Consider the following 27,605-nt stretch of genomic DNA (forward strand, 5'->3'; position numbering starts at 1 on the left):
ATTAAAAACAAACAAACAAACAAAAAACAACACAGAGGTGCCTGGGTGGCTCAGTGGGTAAAGCCTCTGCCTTCGGCTCAGGTCATGATCTCAGGGTCCTGGGATGGAGCCCCACATCGGACTCTCTGCTCAGCGGGGAGCCTGCTTCCCCCCCCTCTCTCTGTCTGCCTCTCTGCCTACTTGTGATCTCTCTCAGTCAAATAAAACAAACAAAAAAAAAACAAAACCCCACAACTTTTATTTAACATGAATAAAAATAAGTACAAATAACAGAATCTTTGTAAAGAGCAGCAACAGTCAAGGATCACCCTGTCCCTTTGTCCCTGAAAATAGGTCCTTTTACCAGGTGTATTTTGTCTCACCCAATCCTGGGCAGGAGTTCATCTCTCTAATGGTAGTAATATCTGATCTCAGGAGTCAGGGCAGAAAGAGGGGTGACCTTTCAGCACGAAGATAACTTTGGCCTTGACACAGGAGGAGGCTCTGGAGGAATGACAAAGGTAGGGCAGAAAAGGGGTGGATTCAAAGGACTGTCACACAGTGGGGTTCCTCTTCCCCCTCTTGTAACAATCTTCCTAGCCCTACCTAGGAAGACACTGGTGAAAATGCTGACCCCTGGCATGTCCTGCCTGCCTTGAGTTCCCAGACTTCCAAGGAGAGGGGTCTGTGGTCCGGTGTGCCAGTGCAAGTGTTTCAGTTGTGAATCATGGCTCCAGTGAGAGGGAGGCCCTCCCCTTCCTCTGGCCTTCCCCAGAGGAAAGGGAGGCGGCCCACATCCTTGAAGTCCTCTGGCTGCTGACTGGGCTCAGGCGGCTGGCAGGGGTCCGCCCAGATGTCCACGATCTTGCGCAGGGTGGAACAGCGCTCCTCCAGCTCTGGCCCCTCGGTCTGCATGAGCAGGTTTGCTAGCTCCCTACTTAGGTCCTGAATCATGTCACTCCGTCCTTCTTTCCCAGGCTGGCCTGTGTTTAGGACCATGACGGGGTCCCGGAGCTCCCCACTGGGCCCAAGGAGGTGCTGGTACCTCTTCTGCCACCGGCGGCACACCATGGCTTCTCCCACGGGCTTCTGGCTGGTGTGCAGCAGGGCCAAAATGTGCCGGCATGGCAGGTGGTACCAGCGTTGAAAGGAACAGCTGCAGCTACGGCCGTCTTTGCTCACCTGGTGAGAATCCTCTAGTAGCTGAATGTCCACCGAGGAGCCAGCCAGGTCCACCAGGTGAGTGGAGTTCTGTACCACCTCCCACTCGTTCTGGCACAGCTTATAGGCCAGTTGGGAGCCACTGCCGTGCAAGGCGTCTAGCATGCCGCCCTGGGAGGGCCGCACCTGTGGCTGCTGCTCCAGCTCCACCCGCTGTGCGCCTGACTTGGGCTCTTCCACGGCGAGTCTGGGGAGGCTCCCCCAACAGGCTCCGAATGCCTTCTTGGGCTTTGGTGGCACACTGGCTGGCTGGGCTCTCTTTAACTTGGGAGGAGCTGTGGGCACGTTCTTCAAGCCTTTGGTATTAAAGAAGTCTATATAATCCACAAAGCGGAGGATGCAGTCCGGCAGAGACTGCTGTTCCCGGAAGAGGCTGGACACCTTGCTGGTGACCACGTCTAGGCTGTCCATATACGTGTTACACGCGTGCAGGCCTTTCCTCACGTGCATGTACCAGAGCAGTTCACAGGAGAACCAGTGGGCCTGCAGGAAGCCGAAGAGCTGCTCATCTAGTACGGCTTGGGACATCTGACGGAGATTTTGGAGGCTGGTGTCAGAGGTGACAAACACGGCCTCCCGCAGGGCTTCCTTCATGAGCCTTTTAAAGGATGGATTTGCTGAACTCCGATGCAACTTCTTCTCCAGGAGCCGGGTGGTGTGGTAGATGGAGAGGAGGATACGCGCAGCAGGGAAGATCTCCTGCAGGATGGCTCGGTGAGGGAAGGACGGGTCCACAAACACCACCTTGACCTTGGGCCAATTGGAGTTGAACTCTGTGAAGATACTCAGCATCTTGGCCACGGAGGTAGCGGTCTCAGCCTGAAGCACAGCAAAGTGTACCACGCGGCCCTCTCGTTCCTTGTTCTCCACCAAGAAAGCATAAAGGATGTGGCCCTGGGCATTCTCCACCCGGTGTAGCAAGAGATTCTCTGGGAAGCGGGTGAACAGATCGCTCATCTTACTGCTCTGGAAGCTGAGCCGGTCCAGGTCTTGGCTGTTGCCCACGCTGAGAGAGGCCATGGAACCCTCGTCCACCTTAAGAAAGTTCTTCATCACTTTTGCTATCTGGGCCAGGTCAGAAGGAGTGATGCCCTCCTGCTCTGGCTTTGAGGGTACTTGGGCCTTATCTAAGCAAAATGATGGTTCAATGGGGGACTTCTCGGCCAGGTCAAGGTCTTTCTTGATCGCAGACTTCTCAGGCTGGGGTTTCTGCAGGCACACTGTCTTTTGAGATTTGTCAGCGGTGTCTCCTCTAGGACCTGCAGGTTTGGAGTCAACATGGATATGCTGGGTGTTGAGTTCACTGATGAACAGTCTATCCAGTTTCTCATTATATCGCAGGAGCAAGTACGCTGGGCACATGTCCGCCTTTGAGGTTCTCTTCCTGTTTGACTGAGTCCGAATACAGACAAATTTCACCTGCATGTATCTAGAGAAGGCAGAGGTGACAGTGAGAAAGGTGCTGCCTGCCCCTTTCTCTTATAAGACAAGACCCTGGGGACGCCTGGGTGGCTCAGGTAGTTAAGGGTCTGCCTTCCGCTCAGGTCATAATCTTGGGGTCCTGGGATCGAGTCCCACATTGGGCTCCTTGCTCAGCAGGGAGCCTGCTTCTCCCTCTTCTTGTGTGCTCTCTTTCTCAAGTAAATAAAATCTTAAAAAAAAAAAAGACAAGACCCCATAGGGATACAGTGGCTGGTATGTGTCCCAGAGATCACAAGGCAGTGTGGGATGCAGGGAAGGGAGACGGACACTCACACTCCAATCCCACAGTGTTCGACTCTTTTATCAAGACCCTGTCCAACTAACACGGCATTCGTTTTCAGCATCCTCAGTTCTAAGCCCCGCTCCTTTCATTCACCCTCTATGGCCCATCTGTAGTTCCTAATGATTCAGTGTCAGGCAAGACACGAGGGAAAACAGACAACAGGCAGTAGCAAAGGGCCAGCTGGCTCCTCACGTTTAAAATGTCCCCTTTGGGGGCACCTGGGTGGCTCAGTGGTTAAGCGTCTGCCTTCGGCTGAGGTCATGATCCCAGGGTCCTGGAGTTGAGGCCGGCATCCGGGGAAGCCTGCTTCTTCCTCTCCCATTCCCCCTGCTTGTACTCCCTCTCTTGCTGTCTCTTTCTGTCAAATGAATAAATAAAACCTTTAAAAAAAACTTCCCCTTCGTTCCTGCCTTTGCCTTCTCTTCCTCCAGACAGTAAAGATACAAGTGGCCCTCTCTCACAGGAAACATCTCTATTCATCTCTCTTTTACTTAAACAAAAATATCCAAATCCTAAGAAAGTCTGAGAACCCCTGGGTCAGATGATCTTCAGGTCCCTGTCAGCTTTACCATTCTAGGTGGATAGTGAAGATTCAAAGGAGAGGGGTGATTAAATTGATAATTTACTCTTTTCCTATCCCCATTCGATCCATGCTTCAAGGCCAAATCAGGTCCCACCTTCTCCAGGAAGGCTTTGTGGATGTCTTCAACCAGTTAACTGCTCCCTTTTCTCAATTCATAGCATTTATTTAACATAAAAGGCTTAAAAACTTCTCTGGGTGGCAGTAAACAGTGGAGATGCTGGAGGCTAACTGCCTGGGTACTCAGGGCTCCACCACTCAGAAGCTCTATGACCTTGGGCAAGTCACTTTACCCTCTGTGTGCAGTTTCCTAGTCATAAAAGGAGACTATTTTATTAAGAATGTTATGAACATTAGGGATGCCTGGCTGGCTCAGTTGGTAGAGCGTGCAACTCTTTCCTTGGTGTTGTAAGTTCAAACCCCGTGTTGGGTGTACAGATTAGTTAAAAACAAAATCTAAAAAAAAAAAAAAAAGAAAAAAGAAAAAAAAAAAAAAAGATTGTTATGAGGGTTAAGTAAGACTCAGATATAATATTTAGCCCAGAGCCTGGTTCAGCCTTTTATTTATGCTAAATAAAAGCCTGCTGCTGTTATTACAACTCCTATGCCTTGTGACGTTCTCTTGGGTGTTTATAAAGTACCTTTACAATTGGATGGGGCTGTTATCAAGTGGCAGGACGGAGTTATTTCTCAGTGTATTTCAAGCACCTAACACAATGCTCTTCTTTTAACAGATGCTTATCAAAGATGTTCTGATAAATGACGCATGGACCGTGGGTGGGATGGGTCACACCCCTGCCTCCTCAGGGAGTGTCCTAGCCACCAGGAAAGGGGGAAAAAAATCTCAGCCCCTGGCATGAGTGACACAGCCTGGGCACCTCACTAACCCTTTTCCAAACACTCTAATCTAGCTGGTCCTGTCTGCCCACCCCGTGGGGTAAGCTTAGAAAAACAGGATATGTCAGGCCTGCAATAACAGGGTGGAGGGGTCCAAGGCTGAAAATGCCTGCACCTGTTGCCTGCACAGGGCGGCAACACTATCCCCAGAGCTCAGGCCAGGAAGGGGCTGGAGCAGCCTAGTAGCATGGCAAGGCCAGTCAGTGGCGACCGAGGATTGGATTCTGCCCATCTCGGCAGCCCCTTCTTTCCCACCCCTTCACCATCTTATTTTTTGTGCCCTAGAAACACAAACTATCTATAGCTTCATGGAGTCACTGCCTTTGCTTGTGTTTGTCTCTCTCTGGAATGCCCTTCTCACCCGCCTTCATCTCCAAGTTTACTCATCCTTGACAACATGCAACCATCATCGTTTCTGGGAAGACTTCCCCGAGCCCATACTCGGGGCCCTACCCTTTTGCTGGCTCAACACCTTAGCAGAGCCCTAGCTCACCAAATTGGATCGACTTCATGTGCTCTTAGTGCATGTTTATTAGGCTAGTTCAAAAAAAGGCACTGGTGAACCCCAACCAGAAAGGTCTTTCACATCTTTCCTGGTTCCATTAATGACTGACTGTACCTCCCAGGGTAGAAACCTTGGCATTCTTTTTAACTCCTCCTTTTCCACATCGATACCCAATACGTTAACAATCCGTTTACACGCTTTCCTACCAGTACTACATGTTAAGATATTATATGCCAGGCTATATTAAGCCCCTAACATGCACCATTTTAGACTAGGAAAGAGGTTCTATTATCCTCATTTTACAGATGGGGAAACAGGCTTAAAAATGTTCTTAAGGATACCAATCTGAGATTTGAACTAAGCCTGCTTGCCAACAGTCTGTGTAATTAACCCTTATACTGCCTGTCCACTTTCAAAATCTCTCTCCTTTCACAGAATACTCATTCTTACCCTCATCAACTTGACCCTCAACAACTAGTTGGGTTCAATTAACTTCCTTAAAGATCTCTAAACATAAAATTCATGTTGTCATCATGCATTTCAAACATCATGGGTAGTAGGTTGAAGCCTGTTTTTTCCCCTGCTTCATTTCATCTTTTTAATTGAGACATAATCTACCTACAGCCAAGTATACAAATCTTTTGTTAAGAACTTTGAGCACTGCCAAGTTGTTTTAATCTGTACTTAGTTGTCTCGCGGCTTAAAGCATCACTCCTTTGAAGACAGGCACAAGGTTTCACACCTTTCTGAATCTCCCTTACTGCTTTTATCTGAGACTGCTCAACCAGGATCTGGAGGGAGCCAGCCAGCCTTGCTTCCCATCCACTTTGTCCGTGTTTGCATTCCCTCCTGGACAGCGCTGCCAGTGTGCTCCCAGTGTTCATCCCACAGCTAGCACACACCAGGTGCACGAAGCCCAAGTACCAAATGAATGTTAAATGATTGACTGCAGAGCACAGGAAGTTGTCCTCCTAGAACATGATAAGTATACCAGGAAGACCACTGGGAGTGTTCTGATGGAACGCTTCTGGTCCTAGCACTATTCCTTTTCCTAACTATGACTCTGAACAAGTCCTTTGTTGAATTTCAAACAATTACCAAGTCCTGTTAGGTACTGAACACTAGTGGCTCACCGTAATTAGATAGTCTCCACTCTCTAAGTCTAGTGAGCAGAGAGAGGCTCACATAGGTAGCCAGTGAAATCAACATTAAGTGACTGGTTAAAGAGAAGTATAAGCAACATACTTATATCTGAACAAAGAGTGATTCACTCTCTGGGGACTGGTACAGATTAACTAAGGCTTTTGATTAATTTTACATAAGATTTATGTTGTGGTGTTTAAATCATACCTTCAGCAATGAACAGGATTTTTATGGGTGGAGTAAAGCCATTTTTAGACAATATAACTTGAGTTAGCAACAAGATTCTGAGTCAGAAGATCTTTTAAGTTCCAACTCTACCTCAAGTACTAGCTGTGTGAGCCTGGACAAGTCATTTCACTTCCTCTGAGCCTCCAAATCCTTATCTGTAAATACAGAAATCACAAGAGTACTGTCTCTGAAAAGTCAGTACCTCATCCCAAACCATCCAGAACCACTAAAATTGAATTCATGTAAAAGGCTGTGAGTGCACCTGTGGGTTGCTAACTCAACAGCCCTTAGCCCCTTCTTCATTCTAACAGAAGGCTAACTTAATTTGGGTTGCCATTCCTCCCCCACATAGTTAAGTACTGCAGGGCTTGTCTAAGCCAATTAAAGTAATCTCATTAGGAATGGGCAGGGTTACTGGCCCAATTCTGGAGCAGGAAAATGATAGGAAATCTACAGGAAACCAAGGAAGGCTTTACCCTTTGGACATGACTCCTGCATTTGTGCCATGTGGGAGCCTTCCTGCAGGCAAGGCTGGGTCCTGAGGACCGCAGTGTGGAGAGATATAAAAAGCCTAGGCCTTGGAAACTCACCTTCCAAGGCCCCCCTCTAGGCTTCTAAGAAATAAGCCATTTTGAGTCAGAGTTTTCAGTTAATTGCAGCCAAAAACATCCCCCAGAAATAACGTATCATAGTAAGAGTGGAAAAAAAGATTTCAGTGGAACTGAATTGTGAAGTTTGAATTATATTTAGGGGCATGTGGCTGGCTCAGTTGAAGAGCATGTTACTTGATCTCAGGTTAGGGAGTTCAAGCCCCATGTTGGGTATAGAGATCACTTAAACAGTTAAGAAAATACAGGGACACTTGGGTGGCTCAGTCTGTTAAGTGTCTGCCTTTGGCTAGGGTCATGATCCCAGGGTTCTGGGGTCAAGTCCCGCATTGGGCTCCTTGCTCAGAGGGAGCCTGCTGCTCCCCCTGCTTGTGCTCTCTCTTGACAAATAAATAAAAATCTTTAAAATATATTATATTTAACAAAATGTAGGTTATAATGGCAGCATATACCAATTCTTTTTTTTTTTTTTTTTTAAGCATATACCAATTCTTAAAATAATCAAAGCATGACTTACAGTGTCAACTGTTGGTTTTTGTTTTTCCTGGTGCATTCTCCCCAAACACTATGATACTTCATTCACTGTCTCAATCTTACAATATGGAAAGGTCAGTTTTAGGGAAACATTCCTGGGCTTTATCAGACTTCCCAAGGGCCTAATTTCTTTATTACGCATATCCTTTGTCAAATTCCTATCACATCATCAGCCTTGTCACTTCCCTTCTTCCTTTGTTCCCAGGTGTCAGGCTGAGAGTGATGGAAGGAATTCTCACTCATTACTTTCAGAGACCTCACTAAGTCCTACAGCTTTTGGGAGATGTGTAATTTCAGTTTGCATTTAGTTTTATCTCCATTGTGTTATCCTGATGTTTACGACATCTATTGACTGGCCAGAAACTGAGTGCCAAAGACGCTAATGGGACCGGTCGGGATAAGCAGGACACTATTTAGTAGTGACTAATTTTATTAGTGCCTGGTTTATTAGCAAGAGTTTTGCATGACATCTGCTTTCCTACCGGGCCTTGTGACTATGCACACATGGAAAATGAAAACCCAGATAATAAAAGCCTTGTTCAAAGAGTGTGATGAGGATTAAATAAAAACAATGCAAGTAAAGTACTTAGCAGAGTGTGCGGAATGCGGTCCAAACAAATGTCCCAAAAAAGGTAGCTATTACACTGAACAGCAATGGAGAGAGACAGGAGACTACTTCACGGACTGTTTGATGACTATCAATCCCCAAAAAGACATAACAAAAAGAAAAACACAACAGCCCTATACAAAAATGAGAGGGGAAACTGAGCATAAAAATCAGAGAATCTCCCAGTGGAATGGGACTTTTGGACACTTAGTGATAACTCCCACAGTGCATTTGCCTCTTGAAGTACTGTGTCCAAGTACCACTTTCTAACATGTACTATTACAGCTCCGGTGAGTACTTACAGAGCACCGCGTTTCTGCTCCTACACGCATTTTCTTCTTCTTCACCACACCCACCTCATTTTACAGAGGATGAAATGGTCAGAGAAATTAAGTCTTGCCCAAACTCTAGGGTAAAGCCTGTCTTTTGGACTCCTGAGCTCCTCCTTTTAACCACCGACGGGATTTAAGGCAGGCTGCCCCAGGATCTGCCACTTTGGCCTGTGGATTATTTTGAGCTGAATACTACCGAAGTCCAACGGACTCCAGAAGAGCTCTTCACCTCTTCCTTAACTGTTTAACGTAATTGAGACAGGGAGCCCATAAAGTACTTTTGAGCTGGCCCCCTTGGAGTGTGTTCAAATTTGCACGACTTGCAGTTTTTATAAAGTGGAGCTACTGACCCAAAGCCTGGATTTTTGACTTCTGCCCCCCAGTTCTGACAACACCCGCTCTTCATTTTCACCTGGCGGCCATTAGCTGGAGTTCATTAGATCGGGCCTGCTCTCCATTTCGCCCCAGTCACACCTCCGTGGCCCCTGCTAAGACGACCCGATTGTCTGTGGTCATTTCATTGTTCTTTCTCTAACGGTGAGATTAACCGTTAAACTTTCTTCCGCTGTGTCACCTGACCCCTGAAGATAATGGAGTTGTCAACCCTTAGCCTCTCCGCCCGTTTTCTCAGCTGCCAAAAGGGAAAAATAGCATTTATCTGCAATTCTCCACACAGCCCTGCGGGTTGTGCACACCCACGACAGGGAAAGACGCCTGGGGCACGGAAAGTGTTTTTTTTAAAAAGGGCTGTTAATCTCAGAAGCTCCAAGAACCGTGTACAAAACGAACCAACGAATGCCTGAGCAAACTAACCAGCAACGACCGCGTTAATTGCTTTGTCCAGAGAACAAAATGAAGTAAGTCATCGCGAAGGCGTTTTTATCTATTTGTGAAGACAGTACTTTGTATGAGGGATACTGCAGGTGCTCAAAGAATGGGGCAAATTGCTGCTATTTTGGGAATTCAGGGAAAACTGTAATGGAGTGAATGAGTGAAGGGGAAGTGGGTGGTCAAAAAGCGGTGCCTGGGAAGGTTTTGCTCTTTTCGCCAGGAACAGGCCAGGTGCTTACCGGCCTGCTGGAGACCTGGGCCCAGCTGCACTCCCTCTTCCTCCAGGCCTCCCTCCAGGGGACCGTCGGGCTCCCTCCCCACCCTCCTGCCCCGCCCCCGCCCCGCCCCCGCCCTTACAGGATGTCCTCGCGGATGGAAGTCCCATGGTTGAGGTTGTGGAAGCGGACGGAAACGCAGTCCCTGAGAATGAAGGAGCACCTGTTCTCCTTTTTGTAGGCGCTGAAGCACTCCTTGAAATCCTCGTAGGTCTTGAAGCAGCTGCCCAGCTCCATGGCCGCCCCCTCAGCCCACACGAGGGGCTGGCCCCAAAATCAATAGAAGGGTTCAGAGGTCACACTATGAGGGCCTACAGGCTGACGTGTGTCCAGTATGCCTGAAGGGTCGGTCCCGACTGAGTGGCCTGTTACGGAGCTTAGGAGGAGCCCTAGGACTAAGAGGGATAGGAGGGTCTGGGGGCGTCTTTGCTATTTGAAGGAGCAGAAATGACATTCAGCGCTTATTATTCAGTCCCGGGTTCCGCCCCCTCACAGTCATACCCAATCATACGCGGGATACCCAGACTGGCAATCATTTCCTCCAATAGCCAGAGGAAGGTAGGCGGCTTTCGCGAAGACTGACAGGAGCACTGGCCAATCACAACTTGGATCCCGCTTCCTCAGGGCCGGCATGGAATTTCCGGTTACTGGAGGAAGCTGCCGGGAAAAGCTCTGCGTTCAGTGCGCATCTGTTCGCGTTGGCTCAGCGCAGTGCCCTGCCCCGCAGCAAGTGAACCCCATGTCGTCCCGGCAGGCTCCAGAGGACGAGCAGGGAGGCGGCGATCCCCCAGGGGACCTCCGCAGCGTCCTGGTTACCAGCGTGCTCAACCTCGAGCCGCTAGACGAGGATCTGTTCAGGTAGCCGGCTGCATCTGGCTCGCATCCCCCCGGTTGGGACCGAGGCCTCTGATCTCGACTGCCGCCTCCGCGTGCACCCTGCTGATAGCCTCCTGGACGAGGATGGGTTCTGCGCGGGATGCAGGCTCTGCCGCGTCTGGGAGAGCAGACATGCCCTCGCTGCCCTAGCTTCGTCCCTCTGCGCGCCGGGTCTGCGCAGCCCTGCCACTAGGAGGTCCTAGCAATCTGGGCATATAAAGTGGTGGCCTGAGACAGCCGCCTCAGCAGCCCACCGTTGAGGAGTCAGTGTCCCTGGGGGAGCCAGCCCAGAAAGGGTGGTGACTTGTCCAAGTGCACGCAGCTGATCAGGTTTAAAACTTAAAAGCAGCTCCTTGCATATTGTCCTTTTCCTCTTACATACCTCGTTCCCTTCGCCACTTGGAGGGATCTAGTAGCTCATTGCTCTTTCCGAGGCCTCAGCCAGTTTCCTTCCAGATGCCACCTAAATGCTTTCTGTAGCTAGAGATTTAATAGTTTCTCGTCCTTCAAGGTTCCTGCTGGCTTTTCAGAAACAATCTTAGGTGTTAAATTCCCTTCCCCCTACTTAATGAATTACAAATAACTTCGTGGAGGGCTACTTGGAATCCTTTGTATTAAAAAATGTTAACTTAGGGCTGGGCTGGGTTCCTTTGTAGGAAGCTGGAGTTTCACCTCTGGGGTCTTGGTTTCTGCATCTGTTCACTGAAGGGTCAGACTGGAAGCCTGAGGGCTCTTAGAGTTCTAGATCTAGTTCCTAGAAGAACTGGACCGTCCAGGTGGCAGGCTTTAATGCAGTCCACCCCCAGTTCTTCCGGTTTGTCTTGGTCCCCTAACAGCCTTGACAGGCTTCTGCCATATCCTTGAATACAGCATTGGAGGAAACACTGGACCTGGGGACAAAAGATGCAGAGACTGCTAGGATTGGCAATTTAAGTTGTGTCACCTTGCTCAAGTCACTCTCCCTCTCTCTGATTCCTGTTCTTTTTATGTAAATAAGGGGATTGGTTCTTTATCTTTAAGTGAAGCCCACAGAAGGGTTGGGCAGTCTTGAAGGCCTTGAAGTTCTATGTATGCTGTATGCAGAGTAAGGGTATTTGCCTGGGGGAGGGTTCATGGCTTTCACCAGATTTCAGGAGGATCCCAGAGAGATCCTGCCCTATGGGCTTAATGATGGTTGCAGGATTTGGCCTCGCGTTCTACCCAAGTATTTCCTGCTTTCCCCTCACCCCACAGAGGAAGACATTATTGGGTACCCACAACCCAGCGGCTGTTTGGAGGTCAGATTGTGGGCCAGGCCCTGGTGGCTGCAGCCAAGTCTGTGAGTGAAGACGTCCATGTGCACTCCCTGCACTGCTACTTTGTACGGGCAGGTAAACTATCTCCCCCCTTATCCCCAACCCAACCCTGATGGCCCAACAGCCACTTCTTACTGTACCTGGAGGGCTGACTGGGGAGAGGGAGGAAGGACAGTGGTTGGGGGGAGAGAAACTATTAGTTGATTCCCTTTAGGGGAGCCTAGAGGGACAAAGCCTGGGGCGAAGAAGACTGTTGGACCTCACACCTCTTGAGATCACTGAGTGCTTGTTGATGTGAAAGTGTTGAGGTTTAGAACAAATGGTCCAGAAAGAATTTTTGAGATGTCTTTGGTGCAAAAAGGTGGTTTTGTTTGTTTGTTTTTAAAGTTGTATTTTTGGGGTGGGGGGTTGCTTGGGTGGCACAGTCAGTTAAACTGCTGCCTTCAGCTCAGGTTATGATCCCAGGATCCTAGGATCAAGGCCCTCCCCCCCCCACCCCCTCCACCCCTGAAAACTGGGCTCCCTGCTCAGCAGGGAGTCTGCTTCTCCGTCTCCCTCTGCCCCCTACCCTCATTGTGCTCCACTCTCTCAAATGAAGAAATAAAATCTAAAAAAGAATAGAGTGTGGGGCAGGGGTGGGGCGGAGGCAGAGGGAGAATCTCAAGCAGACTGGGGTGTCCCTGAGATCTGATCTGAGCGGAAATCAGGAGTTGGAGGCTTAACCAACTGAGCCACCCAGGTGCCTCCAGAAAGGTGGTTTTAGGAGAGCACGGAGCAGAGCACGGGGCAGAGCACGGGGCAGAAAGAGCTGCACTGGGGTTGTGATGAGTGACTGGGAGGGGGTTAGGGACCGCACAAGCCTCCAAGGTATTTTGGAAACAAGGTTTCCAGGAACCTGAGGGGCATCTGGGGGTGGGGGTAGAGATAAAGGAAGTTTCCAGAGGAATTTCTATGTTTAAAGAAGACTTAAAGGGGTGGGGGTCTGGATAATACTTAAGCTAAGATCGCCTTTTCTCTTTAGCAAAGTATTAACATTGAGGCCGCTGAGTTCCTAGAGGAATGTCACTCTGCCTTTTTCCAAGGACTTGTCAGTGCATTGTTTGTAGTAAGGAAATGTAATTTCTTATCTGGGACAAATGACATAAGACTTTGTTGCTTAACTGCTCCCTGCAGGTTTTTGTTAATTCTCTCCACACCTTCTGGTACCAAGCCGTGTACTGGATACTTGGAGAGGTGCTGTCACCTCTGCTAGGAGTTCCGCAGTAGGCAGCTTGGCTTGGAGAAGAGAGCACCAGCCTGCAAATCAAGAGACCTGGGGTCTGGTTTCAGCTTTGCCACTAACTCCTTAAGCAGTCTTTTTCTTTTTTTTCTTTCTTTTTTTTAAGATTTTATTTATGTATTTAGACAGAGATCACAAGTAGGCAGAGAGGCAGGCAGAGAGAGAGGTGGGGGAAGCAGGCTTCTTGCCGAGCAGAGAGCCCGATGTGGGGCTCGATCCCAGGACCCTGAGATCATGACCTGAGCCGAAGGCAGAGGCTTTAACCCACTGGGCCACCCAGGTGCCCCTCGCCAAGCAGTCTTGAATGAGGTTACCATCTACATCCTCACCAGGCTTGGTTCATCCCACCTGAAAAATGGAGAAGGGGAGGGTTCTGGAATGTTGCTGGTTTCCCATGGATGAGAACCGATACTCTTTTTGAATGAGGAATTTATGGGAATAAGTAAAATTTGCATGATACGGAGCATAGCTATGTATGTTATCTTGTTACCTTGGTCCTGACAAGTCAGCAGGAGGGGTGGGGATTCCTGCCACCATTCCAAAGGAGATGGGGACCAGAAGAGGTTATGGAACCAGCTTCCTCAGTGCTCAGGGAGGCAGCACGGGGATTTAAACCTGATTGTGAGTCTTCAAGCTTCATACTTTACTCTCCTCCTTTGCTTTTAAAACTCTTTTACTCTTGGGACGTAATTCCAAACCATGAGAGAGCTACCAGATTTGGGGGGAAGGATCCTTTTCCTTGGAAGGTCTCTATCCAGGGCAGCATAAAATGAGGCATGCCCATGCTACTATTTCAAAATAATCGTAAATCATTCGTGTCCCTACCTGCTTCTTAAAGGCTGCAGCTTTTCAGTATATATTGAATAATTGGCAACTCTTACAGGACTATTAAAATAGAAGTCAGGGGACAGGAGACTAGTAGTAACAGGATTTGGGAGAAATGATTGTGTTAAAAAAAAAAAAAAACTAGGCTAAGGCATATTGTTACAGTTTTATAAAGTTTGTTCTGAGCTTCTTTGCAGCACTGCAAATAGGGAAGCTCTCTTGCATGTGTGAGATGTGACCTCCCAGGGGGTCCAAAGATGATATTTCCATATTTTTAAATAAAAGAGGCTGGGATGGGTGTGGTTGTCTTTGGCTATTTATCATATCAATTCTTTTTTTAAAAATCCGGGATAGAAGGATAGTTTTGTTTTTTTTTTTTTTCTCCAGGCATTGCTCTGCAGATAAAGAAGAATGTAGTACAGGGCTCATCTGACTTGAGATAGGTGTAGAGCTTGGCAAATCAAGATACAGAGCATCAAACATTATTTTGCAAAGGGCCAGATAAAAAGTAGTTTGTGTTTTGGAGCATTTGGCTGGCTCAGTCAGTGGAGCAGGTGACTCTTGATCTCAGGGTCATGAATTCAAGCCTCATTTGGACCTGGAGCCTCCTTAAAAAAACTATTTTAGGTTTTGAGGGCAAAAGCAATAGACAATATGTAAAAACAGAGGGGGGAGGGGCTTGTGTGTAGTTTAAAAATGTTATTAATGGCATCAATTTCCTCATCTGTTCAATGGGGAAAAAAAACCCTTTGCATAACTATTGTGAGACCCACTTAAGAAAACCTGACTTAGTGTCTTTCTTTTATTTTTTTTTTCTTCAAGATTTTGATTAATTATTTGACAGGGAGACACAGCGAGAGAGGGAATACTAGCAGGGGAAGTGGGAGAGGGAGAAGCCGGCTTCCCGCAGAGCAGGAAGCCGGATGCAGATGGAGGGCTTGATCCCAGGACCCTGGGATCAGGTGCCCCCCACCCCCACTTTTTTTTTTTTTCTTAAGATTTATTTATTTTAGAGAGCCTGCTGGGTGGGAGGAGGGGCAAAAGTTGAGAATTCTCCAGAAGGCTCCCTACTGAGGGTAAAGCCTCATTTTTGGGGTTGGGGGCTCGATCTCAGGACCTTGAGATCATGATCTGAGCTGAAACCCATTCAGAGCCTTAACCAACTGAGCCATCCTGGTACCCTGACCTGCCTTAGTTTCTAATGCCACCTGGCACCCAGAAATCACTCTGCAACTGTTTGACCCTTCCTTCAGTATATTCCAGGGCCTACCTGCTCTGTTCCAATAAAAATGTCCAAGAACAGGTCTGGAACTCATTCACACTGAAAGGTATATCACTGGTAACTAGAAGTACTAAGTTTTAGCTACAGCCAAATACTAGATTAGAGCCTTTTTTCTTTTTCTTTTTTTTTTTTTAAGATTTTACTTGAGAGAGTGAGCACGAGCAGGGGGAGAAGCAGAGGAAGAGGGAGAAGCAGGCTCTCTCCCTTCTGAGCAGCAAACCCAACAGGGGGCTCCATCCCAGGACTCTGGGATCATTACCTGAGCCGAAGGCAGATACTTAAGTGACTGATCCTCCCAGGCGCCCCATTTTTATTTCCCTTTTAAAGTTTGTTGGTAGGGAAAGAAGGGTTCCTTGCCAGCCCCTGATATCAGATTGCGCATGTAACTGTATCCAAGATGTGGACTCTTGGGAATCCCTTCCTAAAGGCCTGAAGACCTTGAGGGGCCTCCATTCTGATAAAAATGGCCCTTTGGCAACGCTGGCCAGCAGGTTGCTGAGCAAACCAGCCAGTTTTGGATGGTGATACTCTTTGCTGTTGAATGAGCCTCTGGTGCCTGGTTGGCTCCCCATTTGGATGATGATGGGGAAGCACACTGGTTGAGACCTGCTTCCTTCATCTGAATATTGAATATCGTCCCTAAGATGTCTCACTGCCAAGGTATCAGAGTTCTCCAGCATCAGCCTGAATCAGACACAGAAGGACTTCAGAGACACCAAGGAAACTCCTCCTCGAAACCTTTCTGACTGGTTTTTTGAGGGCTAGCTAATAGGCCTCAAACCAGGGCCAGTGACTTCCATTCTACCCTGGCGATGCAGACACCCAAAAGAGAAGGGCCAAGTGACTTTTGTTTGCATCTAGAATGAAGTGACTGACTGGCAGCAGGCTTTTCCTAAGAAAATGAATAGTCAAACAGATAATGGCCAGACCATATATAAAAATAGAACTCTGGGCTGCCCAGGTGGCTCAGTCAGTGGTGTGTCAGACTCAGTTTTTGGCTCAGGTCATGATCTCCTGGTTTGTGATATCAAGCCCCAAGTTGGGCTCTGCACTCAGCAGGGAGTCTGCTTGAAGACACTCTCCCTCTGCCCCTGCCCCCCCCCCAAATAAATACATCTTTAAAAACAACAACAACAAAAAAAAAAACTCTTGAAGCCAATCTACTGTCTACACATTAGACTTAAAGGAAATCAGGCCGCCATCTCTGGCAACCAGACCAGGCAGCCAAACCATAACCCCTGTTAACAGTCAGCCCCAAACACCAAAGACTGCACTAACAGCTGATAGCTTCCCTAAGTTTTGTCCCCACTTCCAACTTAGGACCAACCAGAGAAAAGCCAGATACGCACACCTACCCAATTACAGCAACTGCCTGCTTCTGGTTAGCTTCCCTGCACAATCGCCATTCCAGCAGCCTCCTGGCGTGCCCCAGAGTCAATCTTTTTTCACAGTAACGCTTTTCTGCTCCTCTGCCTGCCTTTGAGTTTCTGCCAAACATAAGTGACGGTGACGGACTCCCTTGCTATACTAAACTCCGAATAAATAGCTTCTGCTTGTTCTGAAGTGAACAGACAAAAAAGTGCAGGCCAGAGTTGCTGACCTCTGATCTAGAAGATTAGTCCTAGACTCAGGACAAGATTCCAGTCAATAGGTGAAACCAGACAAAAGCTGGGATTATTTTCTTTCACAAACACATGGAGCACTTGACTGTGGCTGGACGTTATTCTGAGCACTTTACAACTCTAATTGAATTATCCTTAAGATCCTGAGAGGTGTGATTGATCCCTATTTTACAGATGGGCAAACTGCTCAGAGATTTTCCCAAGGCCACACGGCTAGTGGCTAGTGAGTGGCTTGGCCAGGATGTGAATGGAGGGCATGTCCCCCTGCTCTGGACTGTGGAAGGAGAGGCGCTCCGCGTGTCCTGGGGAACCCGAGGACAGGCTCTGCTATCCTCACTGCATATCTAGTCCCCCGGCCATAGCAGGCCTCAGTCAGGGGCTACCGGGCAGAAAAGGAATAGAGGAGTAGCGGAGGTACCTGTCCAGCTGTGGGGATGACGACCGCCCATACGGGGCTCTCTCAGACTCACCATGTCACTTGTGCCCACTGCAGGGGACCCCAAGGTGCCGGTGCTGTACCAGGTGGAGCGGACTCGGACGGGGACGAGCTTCTCGGTGCGCTCCGTGAAGGCCGTGCAGCACGGCAGGCCCATTTTCATCTGCCAGGCCTCCTTCCAGCAGGCCCAGCCCAGCCCCGTGCGGCACCAGTTCTCCATGCCCAGCGTGCCCCCGCCCGAAGAGCTGCTGGACCACGAGGCCCTCATCGACCAGTATTTAAGGTGAGAGCAGGAGGCTCCGGGAGACCTGCAGTTGTCACCTGGGAGTGGGTCATGGAATCCTTTAGTGGGTCTTGACCGGCATTTAAAAAAATAGAGGTATTAGAGTGTATTGTGTGTAGTCGGGGTCAGCCCCCTTTCCTGAAACTTGAGCTTCAGTTGTGTGCGTCTGTGGTGTGCGTGTGTCTCTGCGCATGGGGGAGCATGTTGGGTCGTGATGTAAGTGCAGAGCTTCTGATTCGGCCGGGTCAGGTACTGATACAGCTTTCCTGGTTATTAAAATTCAGACACACTTCTGTGATCACTTGCTACATAGCTCTCCAAACCCTGAGTGGTCCCTCTGCTCCTCTGGGGTCACTCATGATCCGGCACCCTAGCAGGTAATGCCTGGCGTGTGATGGTCCCTGCTGCCTTTGCCTTAGTGTGTGTTCAATATTTGAATATCACCTGGTGAAATAACTTTCTCTCTCTTGGATCACAGCCAGTAAAGTTGGGAACATTGTGGGGCAGGGGAGAGGGCTCTGGGTCCCGACACAGGACGGACTCGTGAACTCTGGCCGGGTCTGTGCCTCTGTTAGTGTTCCCCTGCTGTGTGACTTTGCCTGGCTCTCCACCCTGCCTCTCAGAGTCCTGCTTTACCTAAAAATCTGGAATGGTCACATCTGTCCTGCCTACTTCACAGCTGCATCCCAAGGAGACCTCCCCTGGCCCATGCTGCCTGCTGGGAAGGCAGCAGAGCACCGATGGATAGAATGGGTGTGATCTTTTGGTAAAGGCCCAGATTCAAATGTAGACCCTTGTTTCTGCTAGCTGTGTGAGTTTGGGCAAGTTGCTTTCCCACTCTGAGCCTCTGCTCGCGGGTACCAAGGCGCTAATCGTGATTCCTACCTCACAAAGCTGCTATGAGGATTAAGTGAGGTAAGAGATGATAAGTAACTCCGTGAAAGCTCAGTGAATTGTCGTTTTAGCGCTGCCCGCAGAGAGGAGTGCGCACAGGGCCTGGTCTGCTGTCAGCGCTCCCAGATGTTCACTGAAATGAAAGGAGGACATTGTTCTTAGAGGTCCCTGATTCTAGAGCTGTGCTGTCCAGCTAGGAAGTCACTACCACATGGGGCTATATTAACGTAACATTAAATAGAATGAACAATTCTGTTGTTGCACTAGCCACACCCCAAGCACTCAGTAGCCTCATGTGGCTAGCGACTTCCTAGTGGGAAGTATAGGTACAGAATGTCCCACCATCACATAAGGTCTGTGGGACCGTGCCCTAGAAGGGGGGGCCGAAAATGGAAACCCCGGTGAAGAGTGCTCAGGGTGGTTGTTACCAGGGGGGAGGGACTTCCCTGGAGATGGGGCCCCCCCCACACTCCCCACTGGGAAAGTGGTCTTCCCAATTGCTTAGGGTTCGGTTGGTCGGTCTGAGTTGCTCAGCCTGCTTCCTGAAAGTGGAGAATAGCGAAGTGGGTCAAAGCCTGAAACATGGAGCCAGACTGCCTGGGTCCACATGCTGCCTTCTCCACTGCCGGAGCAAGCTCCTGGAACTCCCAGTGCTTATTTCAGGTCAGTTCTCCCATGGGGGTGATGACAGCACTGTGTCGCCACAGGGTTGTCGTGACGAGGTCATGTGTGCTTTAGAAGCATGCCTGTGGTAGGGTCCGCCTTGCCACTCTGAAGTGTTAGAGGAGGTAGGTGGCCGTCACCAGCTCCATTTTGCAGATGGGAAGAGAAGCTGGCACAGGGCCACAGGGTGCCTAAGTGGCAGAGAAAGGAGTCAGACACTGTGCTCTTCTGCCTGTCAGACGGGAGGGCAGCTGTGGGGAAAAATCAGGACTCCCTGTGGAGGAATGAGGGGGTCACAGAGGCAGCTCAGAGAGGCTCTCTCTTTCCCCTTTACTTTCAGGGATCCCAGCCTCCAGGAGAAGTACCGAGTGGGACTGAACCGAATTGCTGCCAAGGAGGTCCCCATTGAGATCAGGCTGGTAAAGCCACCTGCCCTGAATCAGCTGCAGAGCCTGGAGCCCAAACAGATGTTCTGGGTGCGAGCCCGGGGCCATATAGGTAAGAGGACCCCGAGGACTGAGGCTAGGTGTGCTCTTTGTGGCACGGGGCGTGTTACTTCCCCTCTCTGGGGCTGTTTCCTTGTCCGTGTGATGGGGAAGTAGCTTCTCACCAGGACTCTCTCTGCTGCCTGCATGGGGATAAAAGGGATGGTGACTATAATAATCCTCATGGAGCCCTTTCTGGGGAAGACCAGGCACCTTGCTGAGGTTCTCCTCTAGGACCCCTGCTAACCATATGGCCTCTGTGCAGGCTGGAAGAAGACACTCCCTTGGAGGGCTCATTGTGGGAGACTTAGGGAGCGAAGACTGGATTTCAGTCCTCACTTAGCGCTGCCCTCTGCCCATCCCTACCTCCTTTGTCAGATGGCGCATGCGCGCGTGCACACACACACACACACACACACACACACACACACCCCCCTCAGGCCAGGCACCCTCGTGCAGCAAACACTCCACATCTGTGCACGGCAGCCCCTCTCTGCCTCCCTCCCCGCAGGTCCTGAGCTGTAAAGCCCAGGAGCCTGGGGCTGACGGGCCCGCACGCATTGCAGGGGAGGGCGACATGAAGATGCACTGCTGTGTGGCCGCCTACATCTCGGACTATGCCTTCCTGGGCACGGCCATGCTGCCCCACCAGTGGCGGCACAAGGTGCGCTTCATGGTCTCCTTGGACCACTCCATGTGGTTCCATACCCCCTTCCGAGCGGACCACTGGATGCTCTATGAGTGTGAGAGCCCCTGGGCTGGTGAGTACAGGGCCACGGGGGGACAAGGGGGCTCATGGGAGGGGGACGTGGGGAGGGCGGGGTAGGGCAGGAAGCCTGCTTTCTCAGGTGATCCTGTGGGGCACCACCCATCGCTTCCTCTCCTAGCCCCCTAGTCTCTGGCATTGTTGTCTTCAAAATGACAGCATGAGGCTCGAGAGGGGACACCTGCTAAGCTTAATTTCTGTAGCCTGCAGGGAGTATCAGAGACCCAGGTCTAGGCCCAGAAGCACTGCAGATTCTCTGTGTGATCCTGGACCAGTCCCAGCTCCTCTCTGAGCCTCAGTTTCCCCATCTAAACAAATAGGGTCACATAGAGCAGTGGTATCTGAACATAGTGGCACGTCAGCCAGCCAGTTGGGGGAGCCTTTCCAAAACAGATACTCAGGTTCCACCCCCAAGATTCTGACTCAGCAGGTCTTGGATGAAATCCAGGAAACTTTTTTTTAAGCAGCTCCCTTGAGCAATAGTGCGGATTAACCAACCTGACTGGGGGTCAGGGCCCTCCATAGTCTCTAAGGGCTCCGCTACTTAGGATACTCATGGTGTGCAGAGAAGCCCAGACTTCTTCATCAGTGTCTAGTCTCAGAGCCCTGGGCTCCTTTCCAGGCAAGTATACTTCAGATGAAGAAAAGCCTTGCTCTGTAAAACAGGGACAGAACGAAGGGAATCTCTTTTAAGGGAAGGGGGAGTCTCCAACACCAAGAGTGTTGCAACACAAGATCAGCAACCTTGTGGTTAGAACACCTGGCTTCGGATTTGGCCGGCTTCTTATGGCCCAGGACCTGAGGCTCCCTGGACTTCGGTGTCTTCATCGGGAAAATGGGCCTGCTTCACTTGGCCACTATGAGAACTAAGTGAGCTCTACTCTGTGTAAGGGAGACCAGCAGCTCCCTCTGGAACCTTCCATTCAGGCCCACTGCTAGCAAAGGAGTGTTCAGGCTGGGAGGGTGGCCAGATGTGATGGCCCCAGGTCCTCCCCATAAGCCCTTTTTCCTGATAGGGGTGAAGATGGGTTTTTTTGGTTTTTTTTTGTTTGTTTGTTTGCTTTGTGAATTGCCACCCTGGAGCACCCAGTTTGATTCATTAGAAAGGGAACTGCTGGGTTTCCTACCCTAAGTAGCCAGAGTGGGGAAGGATCTACTTAGCCAAGCTGCTGACCTGAGACTGCCCTCAGAATTCTTCCCCCTGTGAGCTTTTTGAGGAAGCCACTGGATATGTGAAAGTGCTTTCAAACTGTCAAGTGGGGTTCCCTTAGGAGTTACCCCCAGGGACCATCCCCAATAGGCTCATAAAGGGGGCACTTAGAGACTGGGAGAGGCCACAACACTCGATGTGCCCTTGGACGGGGCAGCCAGAGCAGCTGCACACTTTCCAAGAAGCATTGTCTGGCCGGGCTCTGAAGGAGAGAGAAGGCCATTCTCACCCTTCCCCTCACCCACAGGTGGCTCCCGGGGGCTGGTCCAAGGGCGGCTGTGGCGTCGGGACGGTGTCCTTGCTGTGTCCTGTGCCCAGGAGGGCGTGATCCGAGTGAAGCCCTGGGACTCAGAGAGCAAGCTGTAGCCAGAGGGAGCAGCTTGGCCTGGGGCTTCAAGGGTCACCCTTCTCCCAACACCTTACAGTCAAGGGCCGGACCTTCTATCCCCAAACCCAATAAAGAGACTAATACCACTGGAGCTGCTGGCCTTTAATTCCCGTGGGCCAGACGGCAGCCCTACTCCAGGACTCCCAAGGAAGAGTCCCTAGCCCTCAGGCCAAGGAAGAGGTATCATTGACCTACCCTGGGGCATAGTCCCCAGACATTCATGAGCTGGAGAGGCTGCATCAGACTTCCTCCCTATGCCACCCCAGGGCAACCCCGGCCGAAGCTTTTCCTAAGCCCTGCTCGACAGAAGGAATGTTTCCTTGGTTTGCTACAAGTTCCGTGTAGGCCTTCTAGGGGTTCCCAGCACCCCCTACAGCTTCCCAACTGCTGTTCATGCCCTCCTGGCCCACCCCCCATCCCGGGGCGGTGCCTCTCCCCACAGTGGCCTTAAGTCTAGGCAAAGTCAGTCCAGTTCCTCCTTGATAAGCAATTCTTTGAGACTGGGGGGTGGCGTGGGGGTCAGGCCTGCCTCCTGCAGGGCCTGGAGTCGGGCCTCTGTTTGGCGTTTGTCCAGGCCCAGGCGCCAGGAGAGCCGGACGTGGGCTTCCAGAAAGGGTGCCAACAGAGGGTGGGGGTTCTTGTCCCCCAGCAGTTGCAAGGCCCTCTCACAACACGCCCGGGCCTCCCCAGGGTTCTCCAGCTCCTGGTGGCACACAGCCAGCCCAGCCAGGGTTAGCAGTGGGCGGTCTGGGCCCAAGGGGGTGCCTAGCTGGGTCTGCAGCTGCCAGGCATTGGCCCAGAGCGCCAGAGCCTCATGATAGAGGCCAGTGCAGGTGAGGCTCTGCGCCCGCCGCAGCTCGGGCAGCACAAAGAAGTCCTGCAGGTCCGGGGCACGGCGCAGCTCAGGCACTGCCTGCAAGTGGCTCAGAAACTGCTCGAAGGCTCGGCTCCGGCGGGCGATGGTCTCTGCGGTAAAATTCCGGCGCAGGCGCTTCCGGGGGAATGAGATGGCAGCCATAGGGCCCCGGAACTGTCGCTGCAGGTTTCGATGCAGCCGCTCAAAGTCCGAGTAGCGGCGAGAGATCTGGGCTGGCTGGCGATCGGGTGGCCCTGGGCCCATCACGGCGAGGGTGTAGAGCTGCAGGGAGGGTGGGGTCAGCGCAGGTGTGAGTTTTCCGCGCGCCCCTTCCCTCCCCATACCCACACCTCAAGCTGCATTCCCCCACTTCTTCCTTGGCCCCTGAGACTGGGCCCAGGAGGGTGGGAGCTGCTGGGGCAGCAGCCAGGGAGCCCAGTCCCATCTTACCTGAGGCTCGTCTGAAATGACCCAGGCCCAAGGCAGCACGGGGAGAGAAAGACAGAGATGAGCTTCAGTGCCTAGACCTGCCACCCCTTTTGCCCGAGCACTCCCTTCCCATAGGGCATTTAGCTCTTCGGACAGCCCCTCTGGTAAACCAGCTGGGAGCTGAAGCCCAGGCCGATCTCTTGGGCCACTGAACCAACCTTCAAGACCAGCTTGGACTTTGTTCCACTCTGGAAACAGAGCCCCCACATCCTTAGGTTATTCCAAAGCAGACCTGGAGGACAGGTCTTCAGATAGACCAAGGAGCGATCATTGTAAAGAGGGCATCGAGGCACACCCCCCAGTCAGCTACTCCCTTGCAGTGTGTCGTCAAGCAAGGCAGTACCCCCGTGGGTCTTGCTGTCCTCTCTAGTGAGCGAAGCGGTGACCTAGGTCAGTGTCCCCTCACGTGTGGGATGCATGTAAGTAAATGTTGGGCCTGAGATTCTAGGTGGTTCGTACTGGAGTAAATAACACTGAAGTGGAGACAGGAGGTGGCCCCCCCTCCCCTTGCCAAGTACCCCTTGAATCCTGACTACAGGTTGAGAAGCTCTCAGCTTGGTTTTTTGAAACGCACTTTTCCAACACTTCTCATCTCCCCTTTCAGAAAAGACCCAGAAAGCAAATCTCAGGTCTGGGCCTTCAGGCAACAGGATTCATCCAGGGTTTTAATGACACGGTTTCATTTTCACTGCTTTTATTGTATTTAATTAATTAATTTTTATGGTTGTCTTTATGGCAAACAAACCTTCCCACATACAGTACTGCTTTGAAGTCTTTTGAACTTATTTACGGAAAAAAATAGGTTTACTTAAAAATGTTATGCAAGGAATGGTACAGTAGCATTTAGCTAGGACGAGAATCATGAAGGTGGTCCTGGAATGAGTGATGTTTGAGAAACGCTGATCAAGATGACCATGAAGCTGCCCTGAGGCCTGAGGATCCGCACATAGCCTAATCTGTAATAATGCTGACCCACCAGGTTTGAAAAGTGGGATTTGTTAAGCATGAGATGTTGAAGCACCAAACCCGGACTTTTCTCTCGAATTTGTTCTGTGAAATTGTCAATATTGTAGCCACCTCTGGCCTATTTTATACTTCTCTTCAAGATTCAGTGGACATTAATACTAAGGATTAAAAGATTTTACCTTGAAGAAGTTTATCTTACTCCCGCTCAGTTCTGCATTCCCAAAAAACACTGGCTGCAAAAACTTTTTTTTTTTTTTTTAAAGGAACAGTTATCAAACATTCCAGGAAACCAGTTTCCTTCAAAATATACTTCAGGAAGCATTGTCTAAAATGACCCCTTATATTCATGTAGCTTTTACTTTAAATATTTGGCAAAAAGGAAACATTTTATATCCATTATTTCATCTGACCTTTGTAATGTCCTGCCAAGATGGGTAAGAATGACTGTAGCTCCATTAACTGAGCACCGGCCCCCGCCACGATGTGCTGTGCTGGGCACTTTACTATGGAGCACAGCAAGGAGGGAGCTCCTGACTCTGACAGCCAAGGAAGCAGGCTACAAGAGCAGCAAAGGGCTCCAAGACTTCCCCTAAGTCACATAGCTGCTGAATGGTCCAGCTGGGATTCAAACCCAGGCCTGCCTACCGGCTTTCAACCCCACCCCAGGAATAGAGGGGACTTGTCTCTCCAGACGTGGGCCAGAGCATATCCGGCCATACTGCACTATCTTGTCATTCTCTTCGTAGAATCACCCAATACTTCCCTGCTGCCTGGCTGTTCCTGAGGGTCCTTCTCCCAGTACGTGAGGCCTGGCTGGGACTTTCGCCACTTAAGACTAGATCATCAGAGTCGATCCCTGCTCAAATTGGAGCAGTCACCCCATAGGCGAGGCCTTTGTTTACTCACAGCGCAGAAAGGAATGAAGAGGCCCAGATGTGGGGCAGTGCTCCAGGCCCTTGGCCTGCTGAGTCAGAAACGGAGGAGGGTGGTGAAGATGAGGGAGGTCTGAGTCTGCCAGGACCGGCCAGGTCAGGCTGGGTTTCAGGACTTGGCAGACCTCATTCTCCCATGTCAGTTTCTCCTTTCCACAGGCAAAACCAGACTCCAAGGCCTTCCCCTTGCTCTTCATCTCAACACCATTTACCCCCTAAATCTAACCCTCAGAACAAGATTATTGTGTACAGTGTGGATGCCCAGGGATTGATTGACCTGGGGTATAAGGCCCTAGACGCCATACATTTTCAAGCCAAAGTTAAGTCATAATAGTCGTTACCATTTTATCAAGCACTTCATAATGCCAGGCACAGTGCTAAGGGCTCTCTGTGCACTCATTTAATTTATTCAACAATCCTCTGCATTATTCCCACTCCTCAGATGAGGAAATATAGGGTCATCAAAGTTAAACAACTCACCCAATGTCAAACAGCTGATAATTGGGGTCTGAATCAAGGTCTGGATTCAAAACCCATTTTTTTTTTAAACTACTCACCAATGCAACTTGGGTCTCAGGTCTGACCCGGATAATAATATTCTTTCTTGTATTTTGCTACAGTTTGCAAAACCTGGGGGAAGGGGAGCCCACACGGCAGTTCTCTTAGTCTCAAAACCAGGATGGAGAGGCAGATCCATAATCCCTCAGAAAGCTAAGTCATCTGCCCAAGCACTTGATCAAATTACATCCCTTTTCTGACCTCAGTTTCCCCATTCCTAAAATAGACTGACCATGTATCAAGTTGGGAAGTTGGGAGTCTTCCCTACTTTCTCTTAGCCAGACTTTCAGACTCACAGCCCAGGGGTTCCTGGACCTTCACTCACCACGTACTTGGAGGGTGGGTCTTTGACCACGTTGGCGCTGGTCACCTCGAAGAGCAGCCGCTGGGGCACCAGGGTGTTCCGGGACTTCTTCCAGAAATCCTGCAACTGCCTTGCCAGCGGCTGACTGCCCCGCTGCCCATCAGGTGGAGAGCTCCGATCTGCAAGGGCACAAGACAAGTCACATCAATGGGCCTGGGGCTGAGGGTCACATAAACCACGTGTGGCGACCTCACTCATACACCCAACAGGTGAGACAGGCTTTATTTCCATCTGACATAATGGAAACTGAGGGCCAGAGAGGGACCAGATGCCAAACACCATGCGTGGCAGACAGTGGGCTCTAAATATTTCCACCCCAAAACATCGCTAGCACATTATTACGATTTGTATCCCAGACGCTGTACATTTAATGCCCCCAGCAACCCCGAGATGGGAATGATTTCCCTCATTTGACACAAGGGAAAACTTGGCTCAGAGAGGTGTTGTGACTCTCTCAAGGTCACACAGCCAAGAAATGGTTGGGGAACAGGGCTGGGGTGGAGGCCTAAACGAGCCCCAGGGTTCCCGCCTCGGTCTTCGGCAACTCGCCTGCATCTTCTCCCGACGCCCCGTCCCCGGAGGGCAGCGAGTCGGGGCCAACCTCCCCGTCGTCCTCGTCGTCCTCCTCCTCTTCGTCCTCGGCGCTGGTGAAGCTGAGGGTGCCGCTGAGGCGGGAGGACAGGCCCTCGGCGTCGTCATCCTCCAGCTCCGAGCTCTCCGGGAACTGCTCGGCCTCCGGACCGGTCGCCGCCTCCCCCGGGTTGTCCCCGGCTAGGGCGTGCCGCAGCCGGTGCAGGAGCCGCGAAGCCATGGCACCCTGGGGGGAGCCCGACACTGGGGCCTGGGCGTGGGCGGGAGGGAGACCCGGGGCCCCGCGCTGGGAGGAGGGGCGGGGCCCAGCCGGCGGAGGGAGGGGCGCCGAGGAGGCCCCGCCCCAGCCGGTTGGGGGTCCTACGAGGCCCGGGCGTTGCCTGGCGTCGCACCCTCCCTCCGCCGTAGCCTCGGGCCGCGCTCTTCCCGGGATAGGCCGGGACCTCCCTCTCGTCTCTTTCGCCTGCTGGAGCGTCTCTCCCTCCCGCGCCCCGCGGTGTGCTCAGGGGCGCGCGATCCCCCGGGGTCCGGGGTGCAGCCCCGGCAGCTTACCGAGGCTGGCCCGGCTTTGCCGGGCCCAGGCCGCACACAGCGCCGCTCCGGCCGCTTCCTGCCGCCGCCCCGCCCCCGGCCCCGCCCGCTCCCCGGAGCCTCCCGGGAATCCCGGGCCCTCCGCTCCGGGAGGGACTTGGGAATCCTGGGTAAGCCTGGGCGAGCCCCAGCCTCCTGCGGGATCGAACCCAATCCGCAGGGGCTCGCACCCTCCGCAAATCCTCCCACCCGTCCCGAAGACCCAGTCTGTCCCGGCTGCCCTCGCTCTGTCCCACAGTCTCCATCCAGCGCTCTAACTTTCCAAAGTCATGCCACAGTGGAAAGCCCATCTCGCGGTGAAAAAATTGAGGCCAAGGAAGACCTGTTATCTGAGTTGGAATCTGACGTCGAGCCTGGAGCCTAGGTTCAAGTAATATTAGTACTAATTTTGCAGTCCTTGTAAGGACCTTGATCCAGTGCCTGGCGCCGAGCAGAGGCTGACAAATGAT

General features: G+C 51.1%; 3 protein-coding genes across 9 annotated transcripts; 1 reads left to right on the forward strand and 2 right to left on the reverse strand.

Annotated features, from left to right (window-relative positions):
* Positions 1–216: 216 nt before the first annotated feature.
* Positions 217–10,047, reverse strand: ZSWIM3 (zinc finger SWIM-type containing 3). 3 transcript variants are annotated; one of them, XM_059132981.1, is made up of 2 exons: positions 9,588–10,047; positions 217–2,629 (listed from the first exon to the last, which is right to left on the reverse strand). In XM_059132981.1, the coding sequence occupies exons 1-2, from the start codon at positions 9,740–9,742 to the stop codon at positions 694–696; spliced, it is 2,091 nt and encodes a 696-aa protein (XP_058988964.1). In that variant the 5' UTR covers positions 9,743–10,047; the 3' UTR covers positions 217–693. The 3 variants fall into 3 exon arrangements, with proteins under 3 accessions (XP_058988964.1, XP_058988965.1, XP_058988966.1); XM_059132982.1 differs by lacking the exon at positions 9,588–10,047 and adding an exon at positions 8,812–9,102; XM_059132983.1 differs by lacking the exon at positions 9,588–10,047 and adding an exon at positions 8,370–8,764.
* ACOT8 (acyl-CoA thioesterase 8) lies at positions 9,140–21,900 on the forward strand. Of its 3 annotated transcripts, none has more exons than XM_059132995.1 (6): positions 9,140–9,256; positions 11,615–11,751; positions 17,178–17,403; positions 19,301–19,458; positions 20,012–20,206; positions 21,669–21,900. In XM_059132995.1, the coding sequence occupies exons 1-6, from the start codon at positions 9,252–9,254 to the stop codon at positions 21,785–21,787; spliced, it is 840 nt and encodes a 279-aa protein (XP_058988978.1). In that variant the 5' UTR covers positions 9,140–9,251; the 3' UTR covers positions 21,788–21,900. The 3 variants fall into 3 exon arrangements, 2 of the variants coding, with proteins under 2 accessions (XP_058988978.1, XP_058988977.1); XR_009344532.1 differs by lacking the exons at positions 9,140–9,256; positions 21,669–21,900 and adding exons at positions 10,137–10,363; positions 18,803–18,960 and having other exon boundaries at positions 20,012–20,150; XM_059132994.1 differs by lacking the exon at positions 9,140–9,256 and adding an exon at positions 10,139–10,363.
* Positions 21,897–27,205, reverse strand: SNX21 (sorting nexin family member 21). Of its 3 annotated transcripts, XM_059132991.1 has the most exons (4): positions 27,118–27,205; positions 26,524–26,791; positions 25,936–26,093; positions 21,897–22,947 (listed from the first exon to the last, which is right to left on the reverse strand). In XM_059132991.1, exons 2-4 carry the CDS (start codon positions 26,783–26,785, stop codon positions 22,273–22,275), a joined length of 1,095 nt encoding a protein of 364 aa, XP_058988974.1. In that variant the 5' UTR covers positions 26,786–26,791; positions 27,118–27,205; the 3' UTR covers positions 21,897–22,272. The 3 variants fall into 3 exon arrangements, with proteins under 3 accessions (XP_058988974.1, XP_058988975.1, XP_058988976.1); XM_059132992.1 differs by lacking the exon at positions 27,118–27,205 and having other exon boundaries at positions 26,524–27,066; XM_059132993.1 differs by lacking the exon at positions 27,118–27,205 and having other exon boundaries at positions 22,789–22,947; positions 25,943–26,093; positions 26,524–27,066.
* Between the last annotated feature and the right edge of the window lie 400 nt (positions 27,206–27,605).

The sequence above is a fragment of the Mustela lutreola genome, chromosome 9 (genome assembly GCF_030435805.1).
Source record: "Mustela lutreola isolate mMusLut2 chromosome 9, mMusLut2.pri, whole genome shotgun sequence".
NCBI classification, from domain to species: Eukaryota; Metazoa; Chordata; class Mammalia; order Carnivora; family Mustelidae; genus Mustela; species Mustela lutreola.

Bases quoted from the DNA above. Each gene is read 5' to 3' on its own strand.
- SNX21 (XM_059132991.1), bottom strand. From the start codon at position 26,785: ATGGCTTCGCGGCTCCTGCACCGGCTGCGGCACGCCCTAGCCGGGGAC. The intron at 26,094-26,523 runs GCGAGTTGCCGA...GTGCCCTTGCAG, and splicing joins GGCGTCGGGAGAAGATGCAG to ATCGGAGCTCTCCACCTGAT. The intron at 22,948-25,935 runs GTGAGTGAAGGT...CCCTCCCTGCAG, and splicing joins ACCCACCCTCCAAGTACGTG to CTCTACACCCTCGCCGTGAT.
- ACOT8 (XM_059132994.1), top strand. From the start codon at position 10,245: ATGTCGTCCCGGCAGGCTCCAGAGGACGAGCAGGGAGGCGGCGATCCC. The intron at 17,404-19,300 runs GTGAGAGCAGGA...CTTTACTTTCAG, and splicing joins CTCATCGACCAGTATTTAAG to GGATCCCAGCCTCCAGGAGA. The intron at 20,207-21,668 runs GTGAGTACAGGG...CCTCACCCACAG, and splicing joins GTGTGAGAGCCCCTGGGCTG to GTGGCTCCCGGGGGCTGGTC.
- ZSWIM3 (XM_059132981.1), bottom strand. From the start codon at position 9,742: ATGGAGCTGGGCAGCTGCTTCAAGACCTACGAGGATTTCAAGGAGTGC. The intron at 2,630-9,587 runs GTAAGGGCGGGG...TGCCTTCTCTAG, and splicing joins TCCATCCGCGAGGACATCCT to ATACATGCAGGTGAAATTTG.